The 24,037-nt window shown below is 40.8% G+C and overlaps 1 protein-coding gene across 2 annotated transcripts in view; it reads right to left on the reverse strand.

Moving 5' to 3' along the window:
* Positions 1-1,435: 1,435 nt before the first annotated feature.
* Positions 1,436-24,037, reverse strand: part of LIN7A (lin-7 homolog A, crumbs cell polarity complex component) — a 37,340-nt gene continuing 14,738 nt past the window's right edge. Inside the window, exons 3-6 of one of the 2 annotated variants that reach the window (XM_035127838.2) lie at positions 12,768-12,839; positions 9,038-9,247; positions 8,089-8,298; positions 1,436-6,341 (exon numbers count right to left, since the gene is read on the reverse strand). In XM_035127838.2, the coding sequence (XP_034983729.2) occupies positions 8,089-8,298; positions 9,038-9,247; positions 12,768-12,839 (492 nt within the window). In that variant the 3' untranslated portion in view covers positions 1,436-6,341. Of the gene's footprint in view, positions 6,342-8,088; positions 8,299-9,037; positions 9,248-12,767; positions 15,106-24,037 lie in introns of those variants that run through there. The other variant, XM_035127837.2, reaches the window with a different exon arrangement.

The raw sequence follows: 24,037 nt of genomic DNA on the forward strand, positions 1-24,037 counted from the left end.
CAGCTTGTTGGCTTTTCTCCCCGATTGTTACACTAGGAATGCATCTTTATAAATAATAAAAAGGCCAGGCATGCCTACATTATGAACCTTACACTCTTAAGCTAGTTCAGCTATATCACTGTATCTTCCACAAACACCCATGGAACCTTTAGATTTTGGCCAATGTTGTGAATCCTGTATTTAAAACAAACAAACAAACAAACAACCAGTGCAATCTGAGAGCTGTAATTTCCAGGCCCCTGTGTGGAACTATGGGAGATACCGGTATGCAGTCAAATCTAATGATGTATATTCCTGCTAGTTAGCGTGTGAAGGGTTTAAGACCATACAACTGTATTGCTGATAGGCGGACTCAGACCATAGAAATGTAATTGGTAGAGAAAGCTCTGTGTGATGTCATTTCCCCTCCTCTCCTGGGAGGAAAGAAGCAAATAAGTATTTCCTCCTCTCTCTCTCTCTCTCTCTCTCTCTCTCTCTCTCTCTCTCTCTCTCTCTCTCTCAACCAGTGGACATCTGTCTGCTTGCCTGCAGCTGTTTTTGCTGTAGATGCAAGTATTTTACCTGCAATAGTTTTTACTGCTGTTGCTGCTCAGGAGGAATGCTTGACTGTGAGTAAACTACATGTTTTCAACTTACTTCTCAGTCTGTAGCCTGTTCCTTTGATAAAAGGGGTAACAAAACAAGGAGATCAGCCTAATGGCTAATTCTTATGCTTTCATTTAAACTGCTTAAGATGGGATTTAAACTCTGCTGAGATGGCTTTCTCTTGTGGGAGAGTCTGCAGAAGCCCTGCACTTTGAAAAAGGCTTGCAACCACATATTCTCTTTGCCTCAACCCACATAAGTGGGTCTGTAGAGGGATAAAATATAGTTAAGATTACCTACTTAATAAAACCCATCAGGAAGCATCAAAACAAAACAGGTTTGAAAATTTACAGTGAAGAACTAAATTGAAATCATACTTCATGCGCATACCAATCTATATTGTGGATTCCAACAGCAGATGCAACACTGCATTTTGTGGTAGTTTTTAGACACCCCAATTTCAACCCTTCTGCTCTAGCTCCTTTCCTGTCAATTTCAGCTGGCGACCCCATTTTGGAATACTGGTGAGTTTTTTGGGAAAGTGTCATTATTCTCTCTCTCTCTCTCTCTCTCTCTCTCTCTCTCTCTCTCTCTCTCTCTCTCTCTCTCTCTGTTAAAGGAAGAACATAAATATTGTAAGGACATGCAAATGTTTGTGTTATATAGTTATGCAAACTAGGGATTCACAGCAATATGCTTGGCAGCTTGTGCCTTCAGTCATTTAAGATTTCTTTTGAAAAAGTCAACAAAAGAGAAGGTCACTAAACATGCCTTTCTGTCATCATGGGAATTTGGACATCGAAAGGGAGAAAATGTTAACTAAAAACATCAACAACTATTTGGGGGACAAAATGCCACTCCAGCAGCAGGGATTTCGGCTCAAAAGTAGAATGAGGATGCATAGCAAGTACATATACATAATCTTAAACGCTCCATATCAAAAAGCTGCAAAACACACATCCTTTAAAGCTCTACTCTCTGCAATTTTCATCCTCCTGCTTCTTTCCTTTCTTCTCAGTGGGGTCCATGATGCCAAAGGAACCAATACTTGGGTTCTTGCAGATCTGTGATGCCCTGTTCCTCCTAGTCCCAGCATGTGGTTAGAAAAAATGGGTGAACTATTGGTGACTTGTGGAAGTCAGCTGGTCGTTCACCACACCTCAGCCTGTGTAATTTATCAGCAGAGAATGTGGAAACCCCAGCAGAGACACCAGACATTTCCTGCTCCCAGCAGAACTTCCTCTTCTAGAGTCCCCAGTTGACAGAAAAAACTCCTCTCCCACATAGTTCAAAGTAACAAAGTGTTTATTGTCCCCAGATACAAGACAAAGCTAAGCACTACCATCAACTACATACAATTCTTCTGGTCTTTGAAGTAGAGATACATATGTACAGAGAGATCGGCTAACACTATCACCATGCTAGCTAATGCCGCTGTGTAAAACCTACCCAATTCTCTCAGTCAGACCATGGCAGCAAAAAGGACTAGTATACCCATCTCTACATTCCTGCGAAGGATGAATGACTCAGCAAGGCATGCCCTTGACCTCACTGGTGCTGCTATGGTAACCCAGTGAGCCTGGCACTCTTCTCTCAGAACACCCAGATGTGGGAGATGTGCTCCTCAGTGCATGAGACCAAGCACTGTGCAATCTAATACATTGTTCACATTGCACCAACATGAACTGCAGATTCATAAAACTCTCCTTGTAAAGAGGCAGACCAGTGGATTCTGTTTCTACATTCACTGTTTAAAAACTCTTCTATGCAGCACGTAGCTCTGCAGCCACAGTCTAGATATCTCTGCATGTCACATTAATAATAATAATAATAATAATAATAATAATAATAATAATAATAATATATTATTTATACCCCGCCCATCTGGCCGGGTTCCCCCAGCCACTCTGGGCGGCTTCCAACAAAATATTAAAATACAGAAATCCATCAAACTGGAACAGGAAACAAACTGGAACAGGAAACAAACATTATGTGTAAATAATTTATTAAACCATAAGGTCCAAATTGTGTTGATATTCACTATTGAAATATGAGTGACAATCTACTTATACAATATATTCTTATGCGCTGCCATTTTATCAAAATCTTTATTTTTCTGGTGGAGTTTGACAACAACATATGCTAAATATATAATAACATTTTACAGGGCTGGCTATAACTGAGGTTTGTATTAACATAATACAGAATGTGTGGAAGGTGAAAACAGCTTCTGTACACTCAATTCTGACACAAACCCTTAAGCAATATCATTTTTAAAAAGCTAGATATTTCATAACACACATCACATTTGGTAAACACAACAAACTAAAACCCAAATATAAAATTCCACGTTTAAAGTTGGATGGCACAGGGCTAATGTAGTTGCACTGTCCTGGTTCCAGACATCACTGAAACAATACTAAAAACACAATTCCACACAATTATATTTTATCTCATATTTTCAAAAGCCATGATCCTAAATCTCATGTGTTCTGTGTCAAAAAGCTATGGCTGTAACTTTAATTTGGCCTTAGAAGTACTTTTCACAAATTATTTTCAAAAAACTTTGCACACAGCACCATCCGACTTCTTACAAAGAGAAGAGGAAAGTTTTATGTGTGTTCATCGAAACCCATCTAAGCTCTGGCTAATTCCTACGGCTGTTCTTCTTTAAGGATGTTTTTCATAGCCATGAAAATTCTAGGATCAACTCCTAGAAATTATTCCCAAGGAAAACGACATCCTTAGCAACCTTTCAACATGACTATTATTCAAATGGTTCTGAAACTGCATGTAAATTTTAACTGACATTTTAATTTGATTACTTGCAACTAATTCACATGAATTGCACACATTATAAATTATCCTGATGACAGCAGGTGTCGGCACATCTTTTTATATTCTTGGGTCTGAGATAGGTTTGTTACGATGCCAGCATATGAAATCAGTGGTTGAGTACTTGCTTCGCATGCGTAAGGTCCCATAAATTCCTGATGTTTCTGGTTAAAGACTATTTTTGATCCAGGTTGGGAAAGAGCCTTGCATGAGACCTGTGGGGGTTAGGGTTCATTGAAAAAGTTCAAGATGGGCTGACTTCATAGCTAAGGCATGAGGATGTAATATCCTTTCCTAACCAACGGTAGCAATAGACTGGGCTGCACATGTAGTAGAATGGAGTGGTTAAATCCTGAGCTGGAAGATTGGACTGTATAACTCAGAAGATCTTATTTTTGAATGCTTCTCCAAAGAAGAAAAAGAGCAGGGGGCGGGCGAGGGGGGGGAATCATTGCAAGTAAAATAATAATAATCCAGTATGTTAATAATATAATCTGCTGGAACCCAAATGAAGGGAATTGCAGGGAACCATTCAAAAATATGGTGCATCACAAGCAGTTTGAAAGCCAGGAATGTCCCCAAACAGGAATATTCTCTTCCAATGCAAATAGCAGGCCCTGGGTTCCAATTCCAACTGAGACTTGCAGATGAGGCAAAGGGTTAAAGCCCCTTACTGTTCTTACCTGGATAACCAACCTCATTTTTACTGCATGTGTAGATCAGACCTATGTTGAACAGGTCAAAGAAATCCTAATATGTATTATTTTAGCAATCAATCGTTTGTGCCTCTTTGTGGAAGCCTGCCTTCCCACTATGGGATAATCATAATGCTCAATGTTTGTATAGCACTTTCAAGTGTCCATTGTGCTTTGTGTGCGCCAACTTATCTAATTGAAATCCTTACAACAACCCTGTAAGATAAGTCAGCATTGTTACCCCCCATATAGTAGGGGGGCAACTGAGGCTGAAAGAAAGAGTGAGTTGCCTAAGGCCACCTAGTGAATTTGTGGCAAAACATGAGATTTCTAGCTCAGTTGCTCAGCCACTTGGCTACGCCAGCTTTCGTGACTAAGTATTTGGGTGTATTAAATCCAAAAACATAAACAAAATAAAGAATATATCTGAAAAATAGAGAAAATACTGATACCCTGCTTTATCTATTTTTCACCCAAATGGATTTTTTTTGTCTCATTAACATTATCTTAAAACATTTGTAATATATAATAAGTACAGACCCTACCTCTGGAACACGTACATTCTGACAATATCTATATATGTTGGGGATATATATCTATAGATATAGATTTATTTATTATATCATATCTTATAAATATACTGTAAACATTATAGATTTCTGAATAATTATAGCTCTAATACTAGCAATATCTATATTTAAAAATACAGTTCAAGGGTCCTCTAGTCTTACAACTTACAGAAGACAGAATTAAACCTGCTGAACAGAATTTATGAATACACCAAGAGTAAAAATGCTTTTACAAATAAAATTCTGTATAAATTAGGGCTGTTGTTTGATTAAAAGAAAGTTTAGTTGATTAATCCACTGATAAAAATCTGCCCAAATTATTATTATTATTTATTCTGTATAGGCTATGAAGTGCAACAGTACACATGTCTACTCAGAAAGAAACCCCACTCAATTCAATGGGGCTTGTTCCAAGATACGTGGTGGAATCCACTTACCTAGGAGTAAGCTGCACAGAACTTAGTGGGGCTTACTCTTAGTAGACACATACAGCATTGTACTGTTAAGGCTACATAGTTCCAAATGAGTTCAAAACTATAGTACTGAAGAAGAAAAAATCCTCCATTGTTTATAGATGATGCAAGCATGGGGTGGAGCAAGCTTGATCTCAGAAGAATCATTACTTCCTACGAGGGAGAGGAGGAGGAGAAAAGTGCCCCCCATGGATTTATAACCACTTGTATTAAAAGTAATAATTAACCATCAAAAACAAAACAAAAATTAATCAGGAGCATCTCTTTCATCAAGTAGCAATATTTTGATTTAGATCCATTGATTAATCAACTCAACACTGCAGCCGCAGTATAAATATTGTACTAACTCCCAGGAAGGAAAAAAAGTAGAGAACTAGATTACAAACTGGATTTCAGATCAAAGCACCTGTACAAGATTGTGAAGTGAAGATGCTTTGCAAGATGCAAGAAGGGCTTTTGCAAGTGGTAACATTTTATAACTGATGCCATTTCTCCCTGAATTTGTAACGTCTTGGGGCCAAAGGCCTCAATCCAGATAGGGAGATTTGTACATTAAAAAGGTGGTCTTCCTCACATATCACTTACCGGCTTAGGAACCATGGACACAAAGGGGATGGCATTCAATTGTCAGCACCCAAATGCCAGCACATTGCTTTCAGTGTGCAGTCTAGAGCACTTTTCCATCTACATTCTGAATCAACTAGTTCTGATCCTTTTAAAAGCATGGCTTGGGCTGGATCAGGGCCAGAAATACTGGACAACGGTCACTCTCAGCAGTGGCCCCATCTTGCATCCATTTGATAAATTCCCTCTGAAGTATCATTGTAAAGCGAGCAGGATTGGACCATACACACATTCATTCATTCATTCATTCATTTACTATTAAAACTCTCAATTTTACAGAGTGTTCTTTTTCTTTTTTTAAAAGCCTTACCACATGGAACAGGAGTCAAAGAAACCTTTCATCCTAGGACTTCAGTACACCAAAAAACCCTTTCTTGAAGGATTTCACTACATTATTGGCCTGCCAAGCAATTCTTATGGCAGCCTTTCACAGTTTGCTGGTGAATGCAGATGTTGTATTGTCATTGCTGCTGCTCTTTTACTGTATGTTGGAATTCAAAATACAGTTTTGCTGCTAAATTGTTGGATTCTTGGTTTAGAATTTCTTCTTCGAGGACAATCTATAATTAAACAACAACAAAAACAGTGAGGAATTAACCAACATCTGTCCCATCTGTCTATTTCCTTCATTGCTCTTTTTCATCTACCATATGCATAGCTGCCAGGGAGTCACTACATTGGTGTTTGGCCAGCGTTAATATCATGCAGCCATGATATTTCCAGCTGTTCGAAAGATTCCATCATTGGTGTCTCCAAATTTTTTTACACATCACTTGGGAAGACAGGTGAACTAATATCAGTGTACTGGAAGAAACAAAGATCACCAGTGTTGAAGCAATGATTCTTCAACGTCAACTTCATTGGACTGGTCATGTTGTGCGGATGCCTGGTGATCATCTTCCAAAGCAACTACTCTATTCCGAACTTAAAAATGGAAAGCGTAATGCTGGTGGTCAACAAAAGAGGTTTAAAGACTGTCTCAAGGCAAATCTTAAAAAATGTAGTATAAACACTGACAACTGGGAAACACTGGCCTGCGAGCATTCCAGTTGGAGAACAGCCTTTACCAAAGGTGTCATGGGCTTTGAAGACACTCGATCTCAGGACGCAAGGGAGAAACATGCTAAGAGGAAGGCACACTTGGCAAATCCACACTGTGATCAACGCCTGCCTGGAAACCAATGTCCCCACTGTGGAAGGATGTGTGGATCCAGAATTGGCCTCCACAGTCACTTACGGACCCATTGTTAAAACCGTGTTTATGGAAGACAATCTTACTCGGCTACGAGTGATCGCCAAAGAAGAAAGAAGAAGCAGCCATTAGTAGCCCTAGCAAATAAAGGCCATTCAATTGGTCCAGCAGCCAAATGCTAAGCGTAGTCTGCTCTTTTTTGCTTTGTGCTTGGATCTATAGCGAATGGTGGGGCAGCTCTGTTCACATGACCTCTAGTTGGTCATGCTGTCTCTGCTTACTGAAGGTAAAAGGGGATGGACAAGGTGTCAGGATGTACAAGGATGGCACAGTGCAAATGCACCAGTGGGAGAACTGGATTGGCTCTGCCACTGCATTTGCAACCTTGCCCCTCTCCATCTATGTCTCAGTTAGCAGCAGCGATGTGACTACCCAGAGGTCAGGTGAGTGTTGCCAGCCCACCATGCTGCCTGCTACTGATCTTAATTGCAAAGGGTTTTTCCATACAACTGCAATAGTGCAATGGAGCCAAATTACTACCTGATATTTCAGATACAACAACTGTATTGAGACCAGGTGTCCTGCAGAGGAATCCTATTCCTTGTGCAGGTGATGGAGCAGCTATGGATCCAGCTCTGGCCTGCTCTACCCCACATCAGGGTCCAACACTTGATGTCATTGGTGGGAGCATTGCTGGAGATAGCTGCTCAACTGCTGTGCTTTTTAGAGGGTCAGTAAGCCAGCCAAAAGAAGTAAATGACCAGACACTGCAGGTATTTTGTAACTCCCTCCAGCAGCACAGGCCAGGGGTTAGGACTGATCTGCTATTTCTATATGATTCAGTTCATATTTCTTAATTTTGAACTTGAGCCTAACAACTATATTTGAGAATTCTGCATAAAATCTAAGTTATGAAATAACCCCCTGCTGCTCTAATATCAATCAACACTGAGCAAGGATTATAGGGTATGGCATGTCAAAGCAAATTATGGATTAGCACATAAACCCAAATTGTTAAAGCAGGGCTTGCGAAACTACAAGCAGGCTATGGATCACAACACGCCAAAAGACTTTTCTGATGGTAGGCTAAAAGCAAGACCATCGGATTCTCTCACCTACGACATATGGTTTTGTTGTGCATTCTGCTGCTGCTGCTGCTGAATTAGCAACTGCTGCTGTTGTCTGCGCCGTGCTGTCCTTAGCTTCTCAAAGCGAGCCTCCATCTCATCCAACACTTTGGGAGTGTAGCGCACCACTAGCTTGACACTGTCCTTAGCTGCCTTCAGGAGCTCCACAGCTTTCTCGTGGTGCTCTCCTTCCACGCTCTGATTACGAAAGGAAAGAATAGTGAAAAACCACATATTGCAAGAGATGCCTTTCTATTAAGGACTTGGGTTAGGAAGGCAAAACCTGAACTTCTTACCCCCAGGGCTGCTGGAAAGTGTCCAAGGGAGAGTGAAAAGGCAAGAAAACAGAGTTCCAGCAGCTTGATAAGGCCCTAAAGTCATTAAGTTTTTTGCAGTTGAGGCAAGAATTATATTAAAGATGCAGTTGACTAAAATTGATGCACCTACTGCAGGGATGAGTTCTCAGATAAGTGGCACCTACAGATTTACTGCACCCCAACACACCCTTGTGAAATCAATATATGGCTACACAAAATCTCCACTTTGCAATTTTTGTATCTGAAATGTCACATTATGACTGCCTGTTGTTTTGCTTTTGTTTTGCTTTTTTAAATTATCGTTGACTTGCAAACTATTCCTACATATAAACTATTCCTACATATAAAGAGCTACATATAATGGTTTGTATTTCACTCTAGCCAGTGGGAGCCAGTGTGGGGAGAGGGAAATGGCAAAAGTCTAGCCAGTGGGAGCCAGTGTGGGGAGAGGGAAATGGCAAAAGTCTTCCATGGATGGAAGGAGCATTTCCATCCATAGAAGGTGATGTCTGGACACAGCCCACAGCATTTCCAGCTATGACCTCTTAATTGCAGCATGGGAGCTGAAGTTCCTTCAAAAAGCACAGTTCATTAAAAAAAAAATCAACAAGTTCACATACCACTCCATTAACAGAAAGTAACTGGTCTCCTCGTTTGAGTCCTCCATGCCTCTCAGCTACTCCTCCGGGAATTATGCGAGAAATATAAATAGGAGAATTTTGTTCTTTTCCTCCCATTACATTAAAGCCAAGGCCTTCATCAGTCTTTGGCAGTTCTACCACTCGAGGGTGTGAATGGCCTTCACTAGCTGCAAAGGCAGCAACGGTTGCCTAGAAGAAAACACATCTCTTCAGCATATAGCGAGTACAATGAAAAGCACTGGTGCTAATTTTCTTTAAAATATTAATTTGAATGAAACAGTATTTGCAATTCCTTAATTTTAAGCAAATATTCCATAATTCTTTTGAATACAAAGTATTGATGTGGAGCATTTAGTACAGAATTGCCCAAGGCCTCCAGGCACAGTTATGTGCCAACATCGTTGCTATTAGGACTGGGGTGCATGAATCCCAAGTTCAGAGTTTCACATGTGCTCAGAAGCTCACATGGAGCTCCTGCACATTTGGGGATCCCTGTTTGCATAAACACAACCCATGCACATGAAGGAAATATGAAAATCAGTTCTGTGCACTACTTGGAGAAGGTTTTCTGGGCAGAGGGATGCCATGATTGCAGTAGAGTTTCTAAATCTATAAGCAGTTTTCTATGTTCTCTAGAAAGTGACCTCCCTACGAAACCTGAATAATAATAATAATAATAATAATAATAATAATAATTTATAATTTATACCATGCCCATCTGGCTGGGCTTCCCCAGCCACTCTGGGTGGCTTCTAACAAAATATTAAAAGTACAATAAAACACCAGTCATAAAAAACTTCCCTAAACAGGGCTGCCTTCAGATGTCTTCTAAAAGTCAGATAGTTGTTTATTTCCTTGACATCTGTTGGGAGGGCGTTCCACAGGGCGGGCACCACTACCGAGAAGGCCCTCTGTCTGGTGCCCTGTAACTTAGCTTCTCACAGTGAGGCAACTGCCAGAAGGCCCTTGGTGCTGGACCTCAGTGCCTGGGCAGAACGATGGGGATGGAGACACTCATTCAGGTATACTGGGCTGAGGCTATTTAGGGCTTTAAAGGTCAGTACCAACACTTTGAATTGTTATTTAAATTGAATATTTATAATGCAAACTCTTTCTGATTGCTGTGAATAATGATAATAAAAAGTAAGCTTTGCCAGATTACAAAAAGGAGAGCTGTTTTTTTTTCTTAAATAGGTTTCCACTGTATTGTCAAAGAAACATTTAAAAATGATTTAACAGATTTGATTTACAACCAAAAGCTCTGCAGGGCCTTTATATACACACTGAGCTTCATACTAGCAGGGGCAGGCATGCAACATCCCTCAGCAGCAAAGGGGAATCTGTATACCATAGTCTTTACATGCAAAGTGGAGCCACTGGACTCTGACAATAGCAAGGAGTGGAAGAAAAAAATACTTTAATTAGGGGAGTTTAGTTTAAATAACTGTGTCAAATAAAAATTTAGGACTCCTGAAATTATAACAGTTGCTGAAATGAAAGCAGCAGGAAACCAGGATTGCATTGCTTAAAAAAACAAAAAATGTTTAGTATACCTTAATTCTCAAAATAAACCAGTTTGCATTATGGAAACAGACATTTTCCCACCAGCAACTGTTTTTCAAAGTGTTTTGTATGTTTCTTTGGCATGTTAAAATGCAGGATAGAATCTAGCTAAAGTTAAACACTTTAAGGGTTTAATTCATTTCCATAGGAGAGATGTACACTAGAATCCTATATCTGCATATTAAGAAGTAAGTCCTATCGGGCCCTAGCCTCAGGCAAGTGGCTGTAGGATGGTAGCCCCAGGCACATATGTACTTAACTCTTCTATTGAAATAAATGATTCTAGAAAGTGCTTAACTTCAGCCCATGGTTCTTAAAGGTCCTATGAGAGTTCGTTCTATTAGGGATGTTTAATGGATGGAACTAGGTAACATGAGTATGATTCCTTAGTTGCGTATGCAACATGTGTTATCATGCAAAAATTGTAACCATGCACACATTAAATGTCAAACATAAATGCACAATATAATGCAATGCAGACAGCCCAGAAAAAACCAGGAAATATTGTGATATTGAATCATTGCTCTACAATCCTGCTGTTCTAAATGAATAAGAAATGAGAATGGCAAACCTGGAGGGTTTTTCATCTTCAACTATACTTTTTTATCCACAGCAGAAATAATATAGAACACACCTTTCTTGGATAAGTAGCTACAAAGCTCAAGCTCAAACCAGTCTTGGATATGTGCAATGTTCCAGAAGCTGATAACATAATGGAGGAATTTTATTTAGACCTACCTTTAGCTTATTAAAGTTAAAAAGTACTGCATGGCTCAGAATGGTTTCTTTTACTCTCTAATAATCCAAAACACATTATTTTAATGGTTTTAATAATATATTTAAAATAATGTTTTCCCCCCATCAAACTTTGGCTTTCCTCCATTTCAAATCAACAGGATTCTTTCACTGGAGGTATGGAAAGAACACTAGCATTAATTGCTTTGATTTGCAAAGAGCGGTGTTCTTAGGCTTGAGTCCATATGCTTTGTCAAAGCTCTACAGATTTCTTAGTTTTCTTTCCCCTGCCTCACTAATGCAGTGAAAATTCATTCAAGTTTTATCAGTGGTATAAGACAGAATCTATTCCGTGAGGAAATGTGCATTTTATTGCAAACATTCATTCCCTGCACAATGTGAACACAAAAGTACATTTCAGATTTAGTTACAAAAGCAATGGGATGGATTGGATAAAATGCTAAACCACAGTTTAGCATTGCAAGAATGATTCTAGCCTCCCACTGGGCTTTCACCTGCCCCTTCCCTCCTACACAGAATTCCTGAGGGGTTATGAAGCTTTCACTTCTGGATTAAACTCAGTTTTTTTGTGTAATCTGAAGCCACCCAAACTGTGGTTAATCTTAACTATGGTTGGTGGAAACATGCTAACTTCAAACCATAGTTTATTAACTTAACTTGCTTATCTGAACCCCATTTCACGTTTTAGATGGCATGCCAAACTTTGGTAAATCAAAGATGGAAGAAGAAACTTCCAATCTCCTTGGAGTTGCATCAGATGGGAGAAATAGGAAGCCTGGGGAAAGCGAAGCTTCTTGTAATGCTAAAACCAGTGGTTTAGTGTTGCAACTGAACAAAGCCATTATTTCTCTTGATGCTGGGTGCATACAAAGATTTGTAAGGATCCTTCCTGAAATTTCATCATTAGGCCCTGTTTTTCAGAAATGATGAAAAACACAGCTGCTGCTGCTGCTTTCTGTTGAGGAAATATGTGCTCAGCATCTTTGAAAGCAAGAACCTTTACTGTTCTAAAGGCAGGCCTGTGCCATACTGTACTATGAAGGAAAAAAATGTTACAGGAGAACTTAGCTAAAGAAGCGCGAATGGCCAGTGCATTGTTCTATGCAATGAAATAGTAGGTTTGACCCGAAGCTGGCTCCCCGCTCCCCACACTGCAAGCCTCTTTATTCTGGAAAGCATTCTCTTTTCTTAAGCTACAGAAGCAGCAGCACAAAGGTTGAATTTGCCATTAAAGTTGTTACCTGGAAAGTAGCACTGGTTCTAGACTCTGGGCTGCCACTGATGTCTAAATTTTCTTACAGTCTACACACGAATACCTGAAACATACACGCGCACAGTCAATTACTGGGGCATCTTAGGAGTGTATATTTTAAAGCTGCAAGCACCCTACCTTTGCTGTTGCCCTTGCGCGGAATTCGGGGCAGCCATTAACGTTTATGGTTTCATGCATATATTGATACACCTGAAGCAGAAAAAACAAACAGAAGCAAAACGAATCATCAAGTGTTTCTCCACAAATCAAAAGCTCTGAATACAATTTAGTGCTTGTTTGCCTGGCCAGTTTTGTTTGTTTTTTTGTATTTCTCATGTACAATGCTACCTGCAACAGCCTTTTCATACTACAGTATTGGTTTAACAATCCGTATGTCTCCCCTTGAGGCTGTTGAAAGCATATTGCCATATTCCAAGCACTCAAACATCTATTTTTGATACACAGGGAATACGTAACACTTCCTCAGATTGCCATACATGGAACAGTTGAGTGGGCCTGGGTTCCCATGATCATGTAAATGGGTGCATTTCATCATTCACACTTTATATATTTCTTGTAAGAAAACATGAGCGTTGCACTGGCATGCACAAAGCAGACACATCTGCCTTATGAAGTGTGGAGCCCTCTTTAATTAAAAAACACACCAAACACTTTTACGTTTCACTGTTAGGAGCATGTGCCAGGAGCAGGTCAGCAATAAATCACACGGTGTCAGTGAATGAATTCTTTCTTCAAGGAAACCAGGTTGACTCAGGATGCCATGCCTAATGAGCACATCAACTTGTCCTGGTAGATCTTGCCCCTATGAGACAGTTGTGAGGGCTGAAGGTCCCCAACTTCCCACAGTTCCCTATGTCTCCTCCTCCCCTGTGTCCTTCCCAAGCAATCTGATATTCCGTTGTCATGCCTCTCTTCATACTGGGTCCTGGGAGGCCAGAGGGGAGGGGAACTGGTTGCAGGATGAATGGGAGATTCCCCCCCCCGGCTTCTTCACCAGCCTGACTCATCTCTGCTTCTTGTCCCCTATCTTCTTCATTCTCCTCTTCTACCTCTGATTCTGCACTGCTCTCTGCCGCAGCCTCTTCCTGCTCACCAAACCCTGTTACCTCTTCAGCTTCTGACACCTTCTCCACCCAGTCTGCTCCCTCTGACCACTTGTCCCACCACCCATCCCCTGGCTCTAAGCCAGGCATCCCCAAACTTCGGCCCTCCAGATGTTTTGGACTACAATTCCCATCATCCCTGACCACTGGTCCTGTTAGCTAGGGATCATGGGAGTTGTAGGCCAAAACATCTGGAGGGCCGCAGTTTGGGGATGCCTGCTGTAAGCCTTCTTCCCTTGGGGGTTGCCCAGCTGTTGTCTCCCACCACTCCTCTGTACCCAGCCAGTCCATGACATCAATACAAACAGACACACACACACACACACACACACACAGTTTTGCCTGTCTTTTTGTCAAGAAGCTGAACTTGTTAACTCCGGAAATAAGACACCAACAAGAGCAAAAAAAAGTACAATTTTCCTTGATTTCTTTCTTCTCACAGAAATGCTAAGAAGATAGGCCTTTTTAGTGTGGGTTAATTATTTAACACCAATCAAAAAATAGGTTGCCTTGTTGACTTTCTTGGGGATTTTTTAAAAGTTTTGGTTAGAGTGTTCTTTTCTGCTGCAGAACTGACCAGTGAAACTTTCAGTAAAGGCAACATTGCCATTAAGATACTTTGAACTAAGTTGTCAATTCAGACTTTGGTACTTTTGCTGAAGATATAGATGAAGATGTCGACAGTCTGTAGAGGCTGTGAAAAAGGCAAACTCCATGTGCGGACTCCCTCCCTCCCCCTTTGGTCTTGGCACAACCGCAAAGAGGAGTAATTTTCTTTTTAAAGAAATGTTTACTACATAATCTGGGCATGAAGCTGGCACATCACTAATGATATTACTGGACGCCCTAAGCATGATCCCTGCTCTATACCCAGCAGAGCACAGGATCAGACTCTTTGGATACCTGCGAACTTCTACAGTCTTATACAGCGGAACTGCACTCAAACAAGTTGTAGCAAGAATGCTTAGTGCACTGAAGATACCCACTGGCATATTTATTAAATTTGAAATTGTAGTCCTGTGGCTCTAATCAAATACTAAATCATCAAGACATCCTTAATCATCTCAGGTCTAATTTAATGTACCATGACTTATTGGTGTGATAAATAATCAAGTTATAATTGCTTTCACTTGAATACTCACTCCAAGTGAAAAATGTCAATGTTTAAATAATGTAAGAGGCCATCAATTAATTTCAGAGTCTGCTTGATATTATGCTGGGCTGCTCAATAGCAATAAACACAAAGTGGGTACTATGTTTGCAGTACTAGTGTGAAGGGACATATATTTCTGTTTCTGCTCTGGGATCCAGCAGTGTGTGTGTGTGTGTGTGTGTGTGTGTGTGTGTGTGTATATATATATATATATATATATATATATATATATATATATGGACAATAGCAGCCAGTAAAAAAGGATTTTTTGGGGGGATGATAGCACCTTTGGCATCTTGTTCCATCTGCTACAGTGTAACACAATAGTAATTTTCCAGGACCAATGACACAAAACATAGTTATGTGGACATTTTTTTTTTGAAGGTGCATGGGGCATAGCTGGATGCTGCAATTAGTTCACAACTGCAAGCCAGAAGTGAGGAATAATTGTAAGACCATAAAAGATACATCTACTTTATCTTTTCTTATTACAAGCAGGAGGAATGGATGCTGCAAGTTAGTGTGGTTTGTCAACTGGAAATTAACAATAATAATGCTACCAGTTAAAAGGAAACTGATTTCGAGATGCACAGCTAAGTCCACAAAGGGTATACCCATTGAAACCAATGGACAAGTTAGTCATATCAATTGATATCCATAGGTCTGCTACTGGTATGACTTACTTGGCCTCAGCCCCCTGAGCATAATTTTTGGTGATGCAAATGGATCCTTGATAGCCCTCTAAAATGCACTTTAGTATGATTTAATGAATGAGCAGTATGATTATTTTGACCAGGGCGACTTTGGTTCAAATCCTACATCAGCCATGAAATTTGCAAAGCTTTCAGCAGAAAACGTGGAGGGTAGCATTTATGCTGCATTCTGCTCCTTCAAATGATGGCAGCATATAATTGCAAGAAAGAAATGCTGTTTTAAAGAGGGAGATGGCAAATAAAAAACAAGGGCCACAGTTCTCCTCATTATTTAAACTGCCTTCATTTGTGCAGAATTTCAGCAATGATTTAATGAGCTATAGTACAGAAAAGACTTGGTCCAGGCAGGGTTGACCAACATAGTGTATTAATAATGTTTGCATTTTATCTTAATCTTGAGAGATATGCTTTTAAAAAATCACCATCCCCTGTAATTTTGAACTCAGGTGGTTGAGTGCCTATAAGTTTTGAAATGAAACTGAGTCATCCAAAAATACATTAGTGGTTTCTTCATATTTCAAGGACTCCCTAGGCATGCAGAAGGCTAAAAAACCCTCAGAGCTGCCTGACCATAAGTAGAGTGTTTATAGAATGTTGATGGCAGATGAACAGAGAGGGGTGGGGGAATCTATAGAAACCAGAAGGGAACTTTTTAAATTTTGACAACAGGTCTGAAAACAGATGTTTTACTTTACTCTTGAGTGCCTTGTTCCCCCACCCCAATAATTTATTTCAATATACATTGGAAAGGTCAAACAGTAAAAAATCTGGCTGATTGACAGAGGTTAGGCAGACTGGGTGAGTCTTTCAATTAGGTCTATGGTTGAAAGCAGTTGGGACAAGGAATGTTCAGAAGTTTACTGTAATGAATAATACTCTCTCTATGGGACTGCTTTTAAAGACAGTACAGAAACTTCAGCAGATACAGAATGCAGCTGTTATGATGCTTGTCAGGGGGACAGGCATTTGAATCAATTCTATACCAGTTGCACTGGCTGCCTATTTGCTTCTGGCCTGCATTTGAAACACTTGTTTTGATTCTAATCAATTAACCCATTTCACTAATAACGCATGTGTTCTTATTAACCGCATGTGTAGCTCAATGCTTTTGAGATCTGGGTCAAATTAATAGATCTAAACGATTGACAATTAGCAGGCTGTTTATTACTATTATTAGAAACTGGCAAAAATATCCCAATAATTTTGAACTGGGGGTAGCCAAGACTATATTGCTGATAACACACTTATGCTTTTTAAAAAATCATACTGCCACTCGCAGCTAACAGGAACACGGAAATGATCAGTCTTTGGAGCCTCATAATTAGTATGTTGCTTATGTATTGATCTATTAATACAGCATGAGTTTAAAAGTGTAAAACCTCCTTTGCTTAATCTGATCAGTGATCCATCTAATGCAGAATTCTGTTTCACTCGTGGGGAGATGGATGCCTTTGGGAAGTTTATGTGAAGGACATTAAGGCAACAGACATAACCTGCTGTCTGTACTAACATCTTTATTCACTGCCTCTGAATTCAGGGATTCGGTTTTGTTATCATGGCTGATAGCTGTTGATAGAATAAGCAGCCATCACCTGTGTACTGCATCTTCTGGTAGAGAGTTGCTGTAGTAGCTAGGGTTGCCAGACTCAATAGTGGACAGGTCTTCTGTGCCTTTAATTGCCCTGCTCTCTTTTGAGTCTGGAAACCTTAAAGAGAAACCAGAAGACCCTATGCTTGGAAATTAAACAAAGGGTCTGCTGGTTTCTCTTTAAGGTTTCCAGACTCAAAAGAGAGCAGGGCAATTAAAGGCACAGAAGTCCTGTCCACTATTGAGTCTGTCAACCCTAGTAGTAGCCCTATATAAAAGGGCTCTAGCAGCCCGCAAGGATCACCAAAGCTCCAATCCTACCAAGGAGGGCAAAAACCAAAGATGGATGAACAGCAGAGTAGATGTGAGGTAAAAAAAACCCACACAACCCCCCCCCCTGAAATCCTTCTTCCTTTAAATGTACCCCTTTTTAACATTCCCTTTTCATCATGGGAGAAATTTAGACCAATTCCTGAGCTGGTCTAAATCTTCCGTGTCTTGAGGGTATGTCAGAGGATTGTGATGACTTTGGATTCTTTGGCTCCAAGATTTTTTCTGGTCCTTCCCTTGCACAGTCCCATCATGCCCCCTTTCTGGCCCTACTGATGTCGTGGCTCTACATAGCTTGTGCTGGGATATCAGGTGTTCCCATGTTGGTGGGGAGTCGGGATCCAACCTTGGCTCTCCCTCTTCAGCGTTGGAAAGGGAGATCCAATGTATCCTATGGGCCCCTGAGATGCTCTCTCAGGGGTAATGAGATTACTCCCTAAATCTACTACATGTTTCTGAACCATTATTGCCCAGGTTATGAAAAACACCCACTGCACTCACATCAATTTTCAACATGTGCTATATGCTGAATGCAGAAAACAGAACCACCTGACTCCTAGATATGCCAGACAAGAATGCACCGAGGTAAGGAAATGCATATGTATTTTGGCTGTCAAGCACATCAAAAATTAAGCTGATTAATTATAGAAGCTTTAGCAAACTAATTAACCACTACAATTATCATAAATTATAATGTGCAAAATAAAATTATTTCAAAGACCAAATGAAGTTCCTTTGCAAAGAACAAGAGCCAACTGTCATGGGGCCAATCTGGAAGGCCACAGGCTTATTGATCTACAGAAAACATTGACATGATACCCACAAGGAGGATTCTAACAGGCCAAATGATTCTTACTAAAAATACTGCTTTGACAGGAACAGGAGAAAGCATAGTGGCAACAAACCCTTTTTATAAAATGGAAATTCAAATCTCTTGTGAGAATAGCAAAAACAAGCACAGAGAAGAGGTGTAAGGAAAAACAAAAATAAGGTCCCAAGTTCTGCTAATCAGGGAGGCACCATTGCTCAGTTTTGGAACATGTTTTGCATACAGAAGATAATGGCAACCTCAGCTAAAAAGGACCCAGCAGATCAGGCCTCTGTCTGAAACATTATAGTACTGCTGACAGATGATGCTAACTGTACTGAGATAGACACACCAATGGTTTGACTCAGTATAATTGACATCATCTCCACCAATGCATAAAGAAACTGCCTATTACCTAATGCAGCTTTTACTTTGATATTTACATTGTGGGCTGATGGTTAAATATATGAACATATCCCTACAGGAAGATAGATATGCTTCTCTTTGGGCACCTCTCCTGTTGGAGGCAAGGTGGGTAACTGCTGGGAGAGGGATTTCCCAGTGATGGTACTCCAGTTAGTAATGCTTTTTCAAGAGAGGTTCTCTTGACACTTGCCTTATTCATTTGGTAGCAGGTAAACATATTATTATTATTATTATTATTATTATTATTATTATTATTATTATTATTTCCCTAGGCCCTTTAAAGTCAACTTTAAAGTCAACCCAGGGTGGCGGGATTCACCGGGGCAGCAGATCTCAATGTTGATCATTCTTCCACCCTTATTCCTGATGTAGATCTTCCCTCACCCCTTCTTCCTTGGTGGGGAGGGGAGGCATCTGGGGCTCCACCTCAGGTGTCTTGGGCCAGCCCTGGTTTTACCTGACATTTACTGCCTTTTTAGTTTTGGGTTGGCGAGTTCTCCAACATTCTGCTGGACCCCTGGGGCCCCCACTCGACCAAGGGGGTTTTCAGGGTGGGGTGGGGCTAGCCCTGGCATACACCCCCCAGAGCCCTGACACCCAGAACAGTGTTGTCCTTTACTCAGACAACACGGAGCGCACCACCATTTCCTCCGCAGCGAACCGGAAGTCCTTCGGTTAGCATTCTTAATAAACTACAGTTCTCATGACGCTTTGGAGGAAGCCATGGGTGTTAAATTGAGTGCTTTAAATGTAGCACATGCTCCACATCGGGGAGCTATGGGTCTTTTACAACAGTCTCCACGTCTCTTGTCCTTTCTCCGCCTTTTTAAACTTTAAAAGAAACTTATGTTTGTACATTGTTTTCAGAGCAGTTTATTTTTATGAAAGTCAGCCTACATTTGCAATTACACACAGAAATAAAAATGTGCAAATCTGTGTTGTGGGTCTGCGCTGCAAGTCTTTTAAAGGCCTAGCAATGTCCCTGCCTTTCATGCAGAAGACCCCTGATTACTGCCTGATAAAGAAAGGATCTTATGGAAAACACCTCTTCCTGAGACTCTGGAGAGCTACCATTCAGCACAGACAATACAAGCCTGCATTGTCTGACTGAGTATACAGTAGCTTTGTGAGATGATTTGAATAAAAATAAAATTGGCCGTTTCATGCTGTTAGAGCTTTGGTATGATACTCTTTTATTAATCTGAAAAAAAAGTCATGTGCTTCTGTCAGGAGGACAGTGTTAGCAGGCCTCCCTTGGAGACAAACATCTGCATCATTACACCAGCTGTCAGAACAATTGGATGCCATGCAGGAAAACTACATGTCACTGTGCCTCATGCAGTGGGGATGATGACTCATTAACAATCCCAAACCTGCAATGAACTAAATCTCATTTAGCTCTCTGTGGAGCTATGACATTTTTAATTACAAAACATACCACAAGAGGATATGGGGGGGGGAATATAAAGGTCACCTAATAAAATGTTTCTTTGAGAGTGTGAAGAAGAGAAAATTAGACTTATCTTCCCATATTTTTGGGGGGATGAATATTAATTATAGTTAATTTCAAACCTTATATTTGGAATTAAATATCCTGGAAAAAGCATTGCATCTCAACCAAGGAGAGATGAAGTGCTTCCAAATACAAGGATTTAAGATACTGATATGGATTTCTGCTTTGCACATCTGCCTCCATCTCAGTGTGCTTCCATACCAGATCTGTACTTTGCCTTCTGACTTCACTGTGAGCTGTGGAGGGAGGAAGGAACAGGGTGCTGAATGGGATGCAATGGGGCATTTCACTAAGAAATCCCTCAGCAGCCCAAGAACAAGCGTCTGATTCTGATCATGATTTCTTTAGGGAAGAACAAAGATCCTGGTTTGGATAATAATAATAATATAATAATTTATTATTTATACCCCGCCCATCTGGCTGGGTTTCCCCAGCCACTCTGGGCGGCTTCCAACAAAATATTAAAAATACATTAAAACACCAGTCATTAAAAACTTCCCTAAACAGGGCTGCCTTCAGATGACTTATAAATGTTAGATAGTTGTTTATTTCTTCGACATCTGATGGGAGGGCATCCCACAGGGCAGGCACCACTACCAAGAAGCCCCTCTGCCTGCTTCCCTGTAACTTCACTTCTCGCAGTGAGGGAACCGCCAGAAGGCCTTTGGAGCTGGACTGGTGTTATGTGGTCTTTGGACAACATGGTATTCCAAGGTTTGTGGTTTGTTGCTCCTGCTTGTGCTATGGGAGGAGTGAAGCAGCAGGGGTGGACTTTTGGTCTTTCAAATGTCAGTGGTGCTCTCTGTGTGAGCGCAAAATTCAGCACCCCTCACCTTCCGTTCTGCTCAGTTCACTACATCATAGTTGTGACACCCTGCGGTGCCCCTTGGGCTCGGTGCCCAGTGGAGCAGAACTCTGGTCATGCTGCCCTAAATCCGCCTCTGGAAGCAGGAGCAACATGGCAGCATAATTTCTCACAGCAAGCCATGGTTTATGGCTTATTGCAACGTGTGAACATGGCCTACCAATGCAATCCTATGCATACTACTCAGACGGCAGTCATATTGAGTTCAGTGAGGCTGGCTTTCAGGTAAGCATATATAGGATTGCAGCCTATGCCCAGCGCTCATCTTCTGTGCAACACCCAGTCACTTTTAATAGGCTTTTTTTCCCCTCAAGAGATGTTTCCCAGTGGACTTTGCTAACAGCGGGAATATAAATACGTAGGATGACCAGTGCACTGCAGAGCATCTCCACCGTCAGCTGCAATTTTGCTCAACAGTGGATGAAGATGAATAGCACTATGTGCTTTAAGTCTAGGATTTTGTAGAACTAGCTATAGTACCGCACGGCAAAGCAGAAATTTGCAACAACCTGCAAGCAAAGGAAACAGGTAGGCAAGGTCCATAAACAAATCTTACATAACAAACATGCCTTACATAACTAAAAATAACTGTGGCAATAACTGAACTGAATCAGCATCTCCAAATGTGGATTGTTCTTTAGAATTTAAGGGACTGACAAGCACATCAATATCTTACCATTTGCTAGTCAAGCTTTCTGTATTCATTCCTCCCCACAACCGTTAGTTGTCTCATCCCCTCCTAAGGGTCATCTAAGCAATCGGGCATAGCTGAAAGTATGTACATTGCTGGTGGCCCAACATTTTCTCCCCCTGCAATTGATTTTTATCTTAGAGTCAATAGGGGACACCTGATTACACATCAGTCCTTTGATGTGACTCTGGATTCTGAGGTATTAACATTTGTAGCATCACTGAAAGCAGCACAAAATTGTGTTTCACTAGCAGTCGTTTTAGAGCTCCTGCAGTGAAGTCATCAGGATGTAGCAACCGAAATAGGCTTAACAAAGCCTCTTCTTCAGTAAATCTTGGGTTGCTTAGCCGGCTCTTCGAATTAATGACAGCAATCTGACGCATGAAAAAGGCAACCCATACCTAAAAGTTCTGATTCATACTATTCAGGGCTTTGTGGCAGCAATGCCAGGGAACCGCTGGTTGTGAAAGAAAATACAGTACTTAAGTTTGTCATTTGGCAAAAATTACATTTAGTGCCCTACTTGAGCTATTGCAAATGTTATCATTATACTAAATGGATGCAGAAATACCAGCTTGTGTGGCTTTTTACACCATGCATCCTAGCTGCCAAAAAACATGATGCACAAAGGGGACAGCATAGATTTTCCCATCGCCATCCCTGTTTCCAGTCAAGTCTCCTGCAAAGATTCAGGTTCTATCAAGAGAAGGGTGTTCTCTATTGCTTTGGAAGACAGGTCACAATTGTGATGATTACCCAGCTGATGTGAAGGCATGGCCAATCCAAAACACCCCCAATTTATGTCGACTGCCTCCTCTCAACTTCCCCTTCCTTGGCAAAGTGATACAGCTCAGTGGTAGAGCATTTGCTTTGCATGCAGAACATCTCAGGTTCAACCCCCATGCATCGGCTGATAGGGCTGGGAGAGACCCACAAACAAAATCCTGCAGCTGCTACTAGTGAAGACAATGCTGAGCTAGACGGCCCCAATAATCTGACTCGGAATAAGGCACCTTCCGTGCTCCCAATGCCCAAGCAAGAAGATCTCTAAGAGATGCCATTTAATTTTCAGCCTGGGAGGAAGGGTAACTTCCCAGTCACCACTGAGCAAGTTCAGCCTCTTTCTTTTAAGTCTCCAGGGTCAAAGTGTGTCTTGTGAAACCATGGGGAGGAGAAAGTACCCAATAGTGCAGATGGAACCTGTTTTTTGTTTTTGTTTTATACAAAGTCATGTGGAGGAAGATTTAGGGAAGGCAAGGAATAAATCCCTCAATGCTGCAGTCCCAGTAACAATCCATTTCCCTCAGCTGTAAGCTAATTCAATATAAAGCAGACGTTGTTGCATGCAAGATATTAAGCATGACATATACCTCTGATCCTTAAAATGCACTGGTGATACAAGACCAGATATATTTTGGGGCTTAGCAGGCACAGGATCTAATCAGATTTCTAGATAAAATTAGCGAGCCTAGCTGAGCGAGATGTATATTATTAACACAAAATAAAATAAAATAAAAACAACATTTCATGCTTGGATGACATCTGTTATTGCTGAGGCTTTCCCAATTTATCTTTTGCAATAGCTTACATGTCTTCTCCCTAAACCCTGGTGAGGAGCAGATCCCTTCTGAACTACAGATGCAAAATATAAGCCACATTCACCTAAACCATGTTTTAGGTCTACATACATGAGGCGGAATGAGTCTGAGAAAAGCCTCAGACTTGCATGCTCCTTCCTCAGTCCCGTCCTCCCACTTAGCTGAGGACTTTGTGAGTATTCAGCAACACTTTACATTGATTGGCTTGTCATTGCGCATGAATGAGGGTTTATAATCTATCAACCGTGTTTTGAAGTCGGCTTTCTTTTGAAAATGACCAGTGTTTGATACGCAGTTAATTATAGACTATAATCTCTGGTTCACACACAAGAAACTGAGATTAGCGGGAAAGTGAAAGTAAACATTGGCAAACTCCTTCTCTTGGCCAGATGGGAGTGTGCAAGCCTGAGGCTTAACTTGGTTTCATGATATACATGTGGCTGCTTTGAACCAGAGGTTCAAAAAGCAGTGCAGGGCTGCATGAAAGCTATTTTGCAAACATCTTCCTCTTTGAACCTCTGGTTGCAATCAATGAGAAGGAAACAGGTTGGTGTAAAAAATGGGTTTATCCCTCAATTGAGGTGTGTGTGTGTGTTAGG

Source organism: Zootoca vivipara, chromosome 10 (genome assembly GCF_963506605.1).
Source record: "Zootoca vivipara chromosome 10, rZooViv1.1, whole genome shotgun sequence".
Classification (NCBI taxonomy): domain Eukaryota; kingdom Metazoa; phylum Chordata; class Lepidosauria; order Squamata; family Lacertidae; genus Zootoca; species Zootoca vivipara.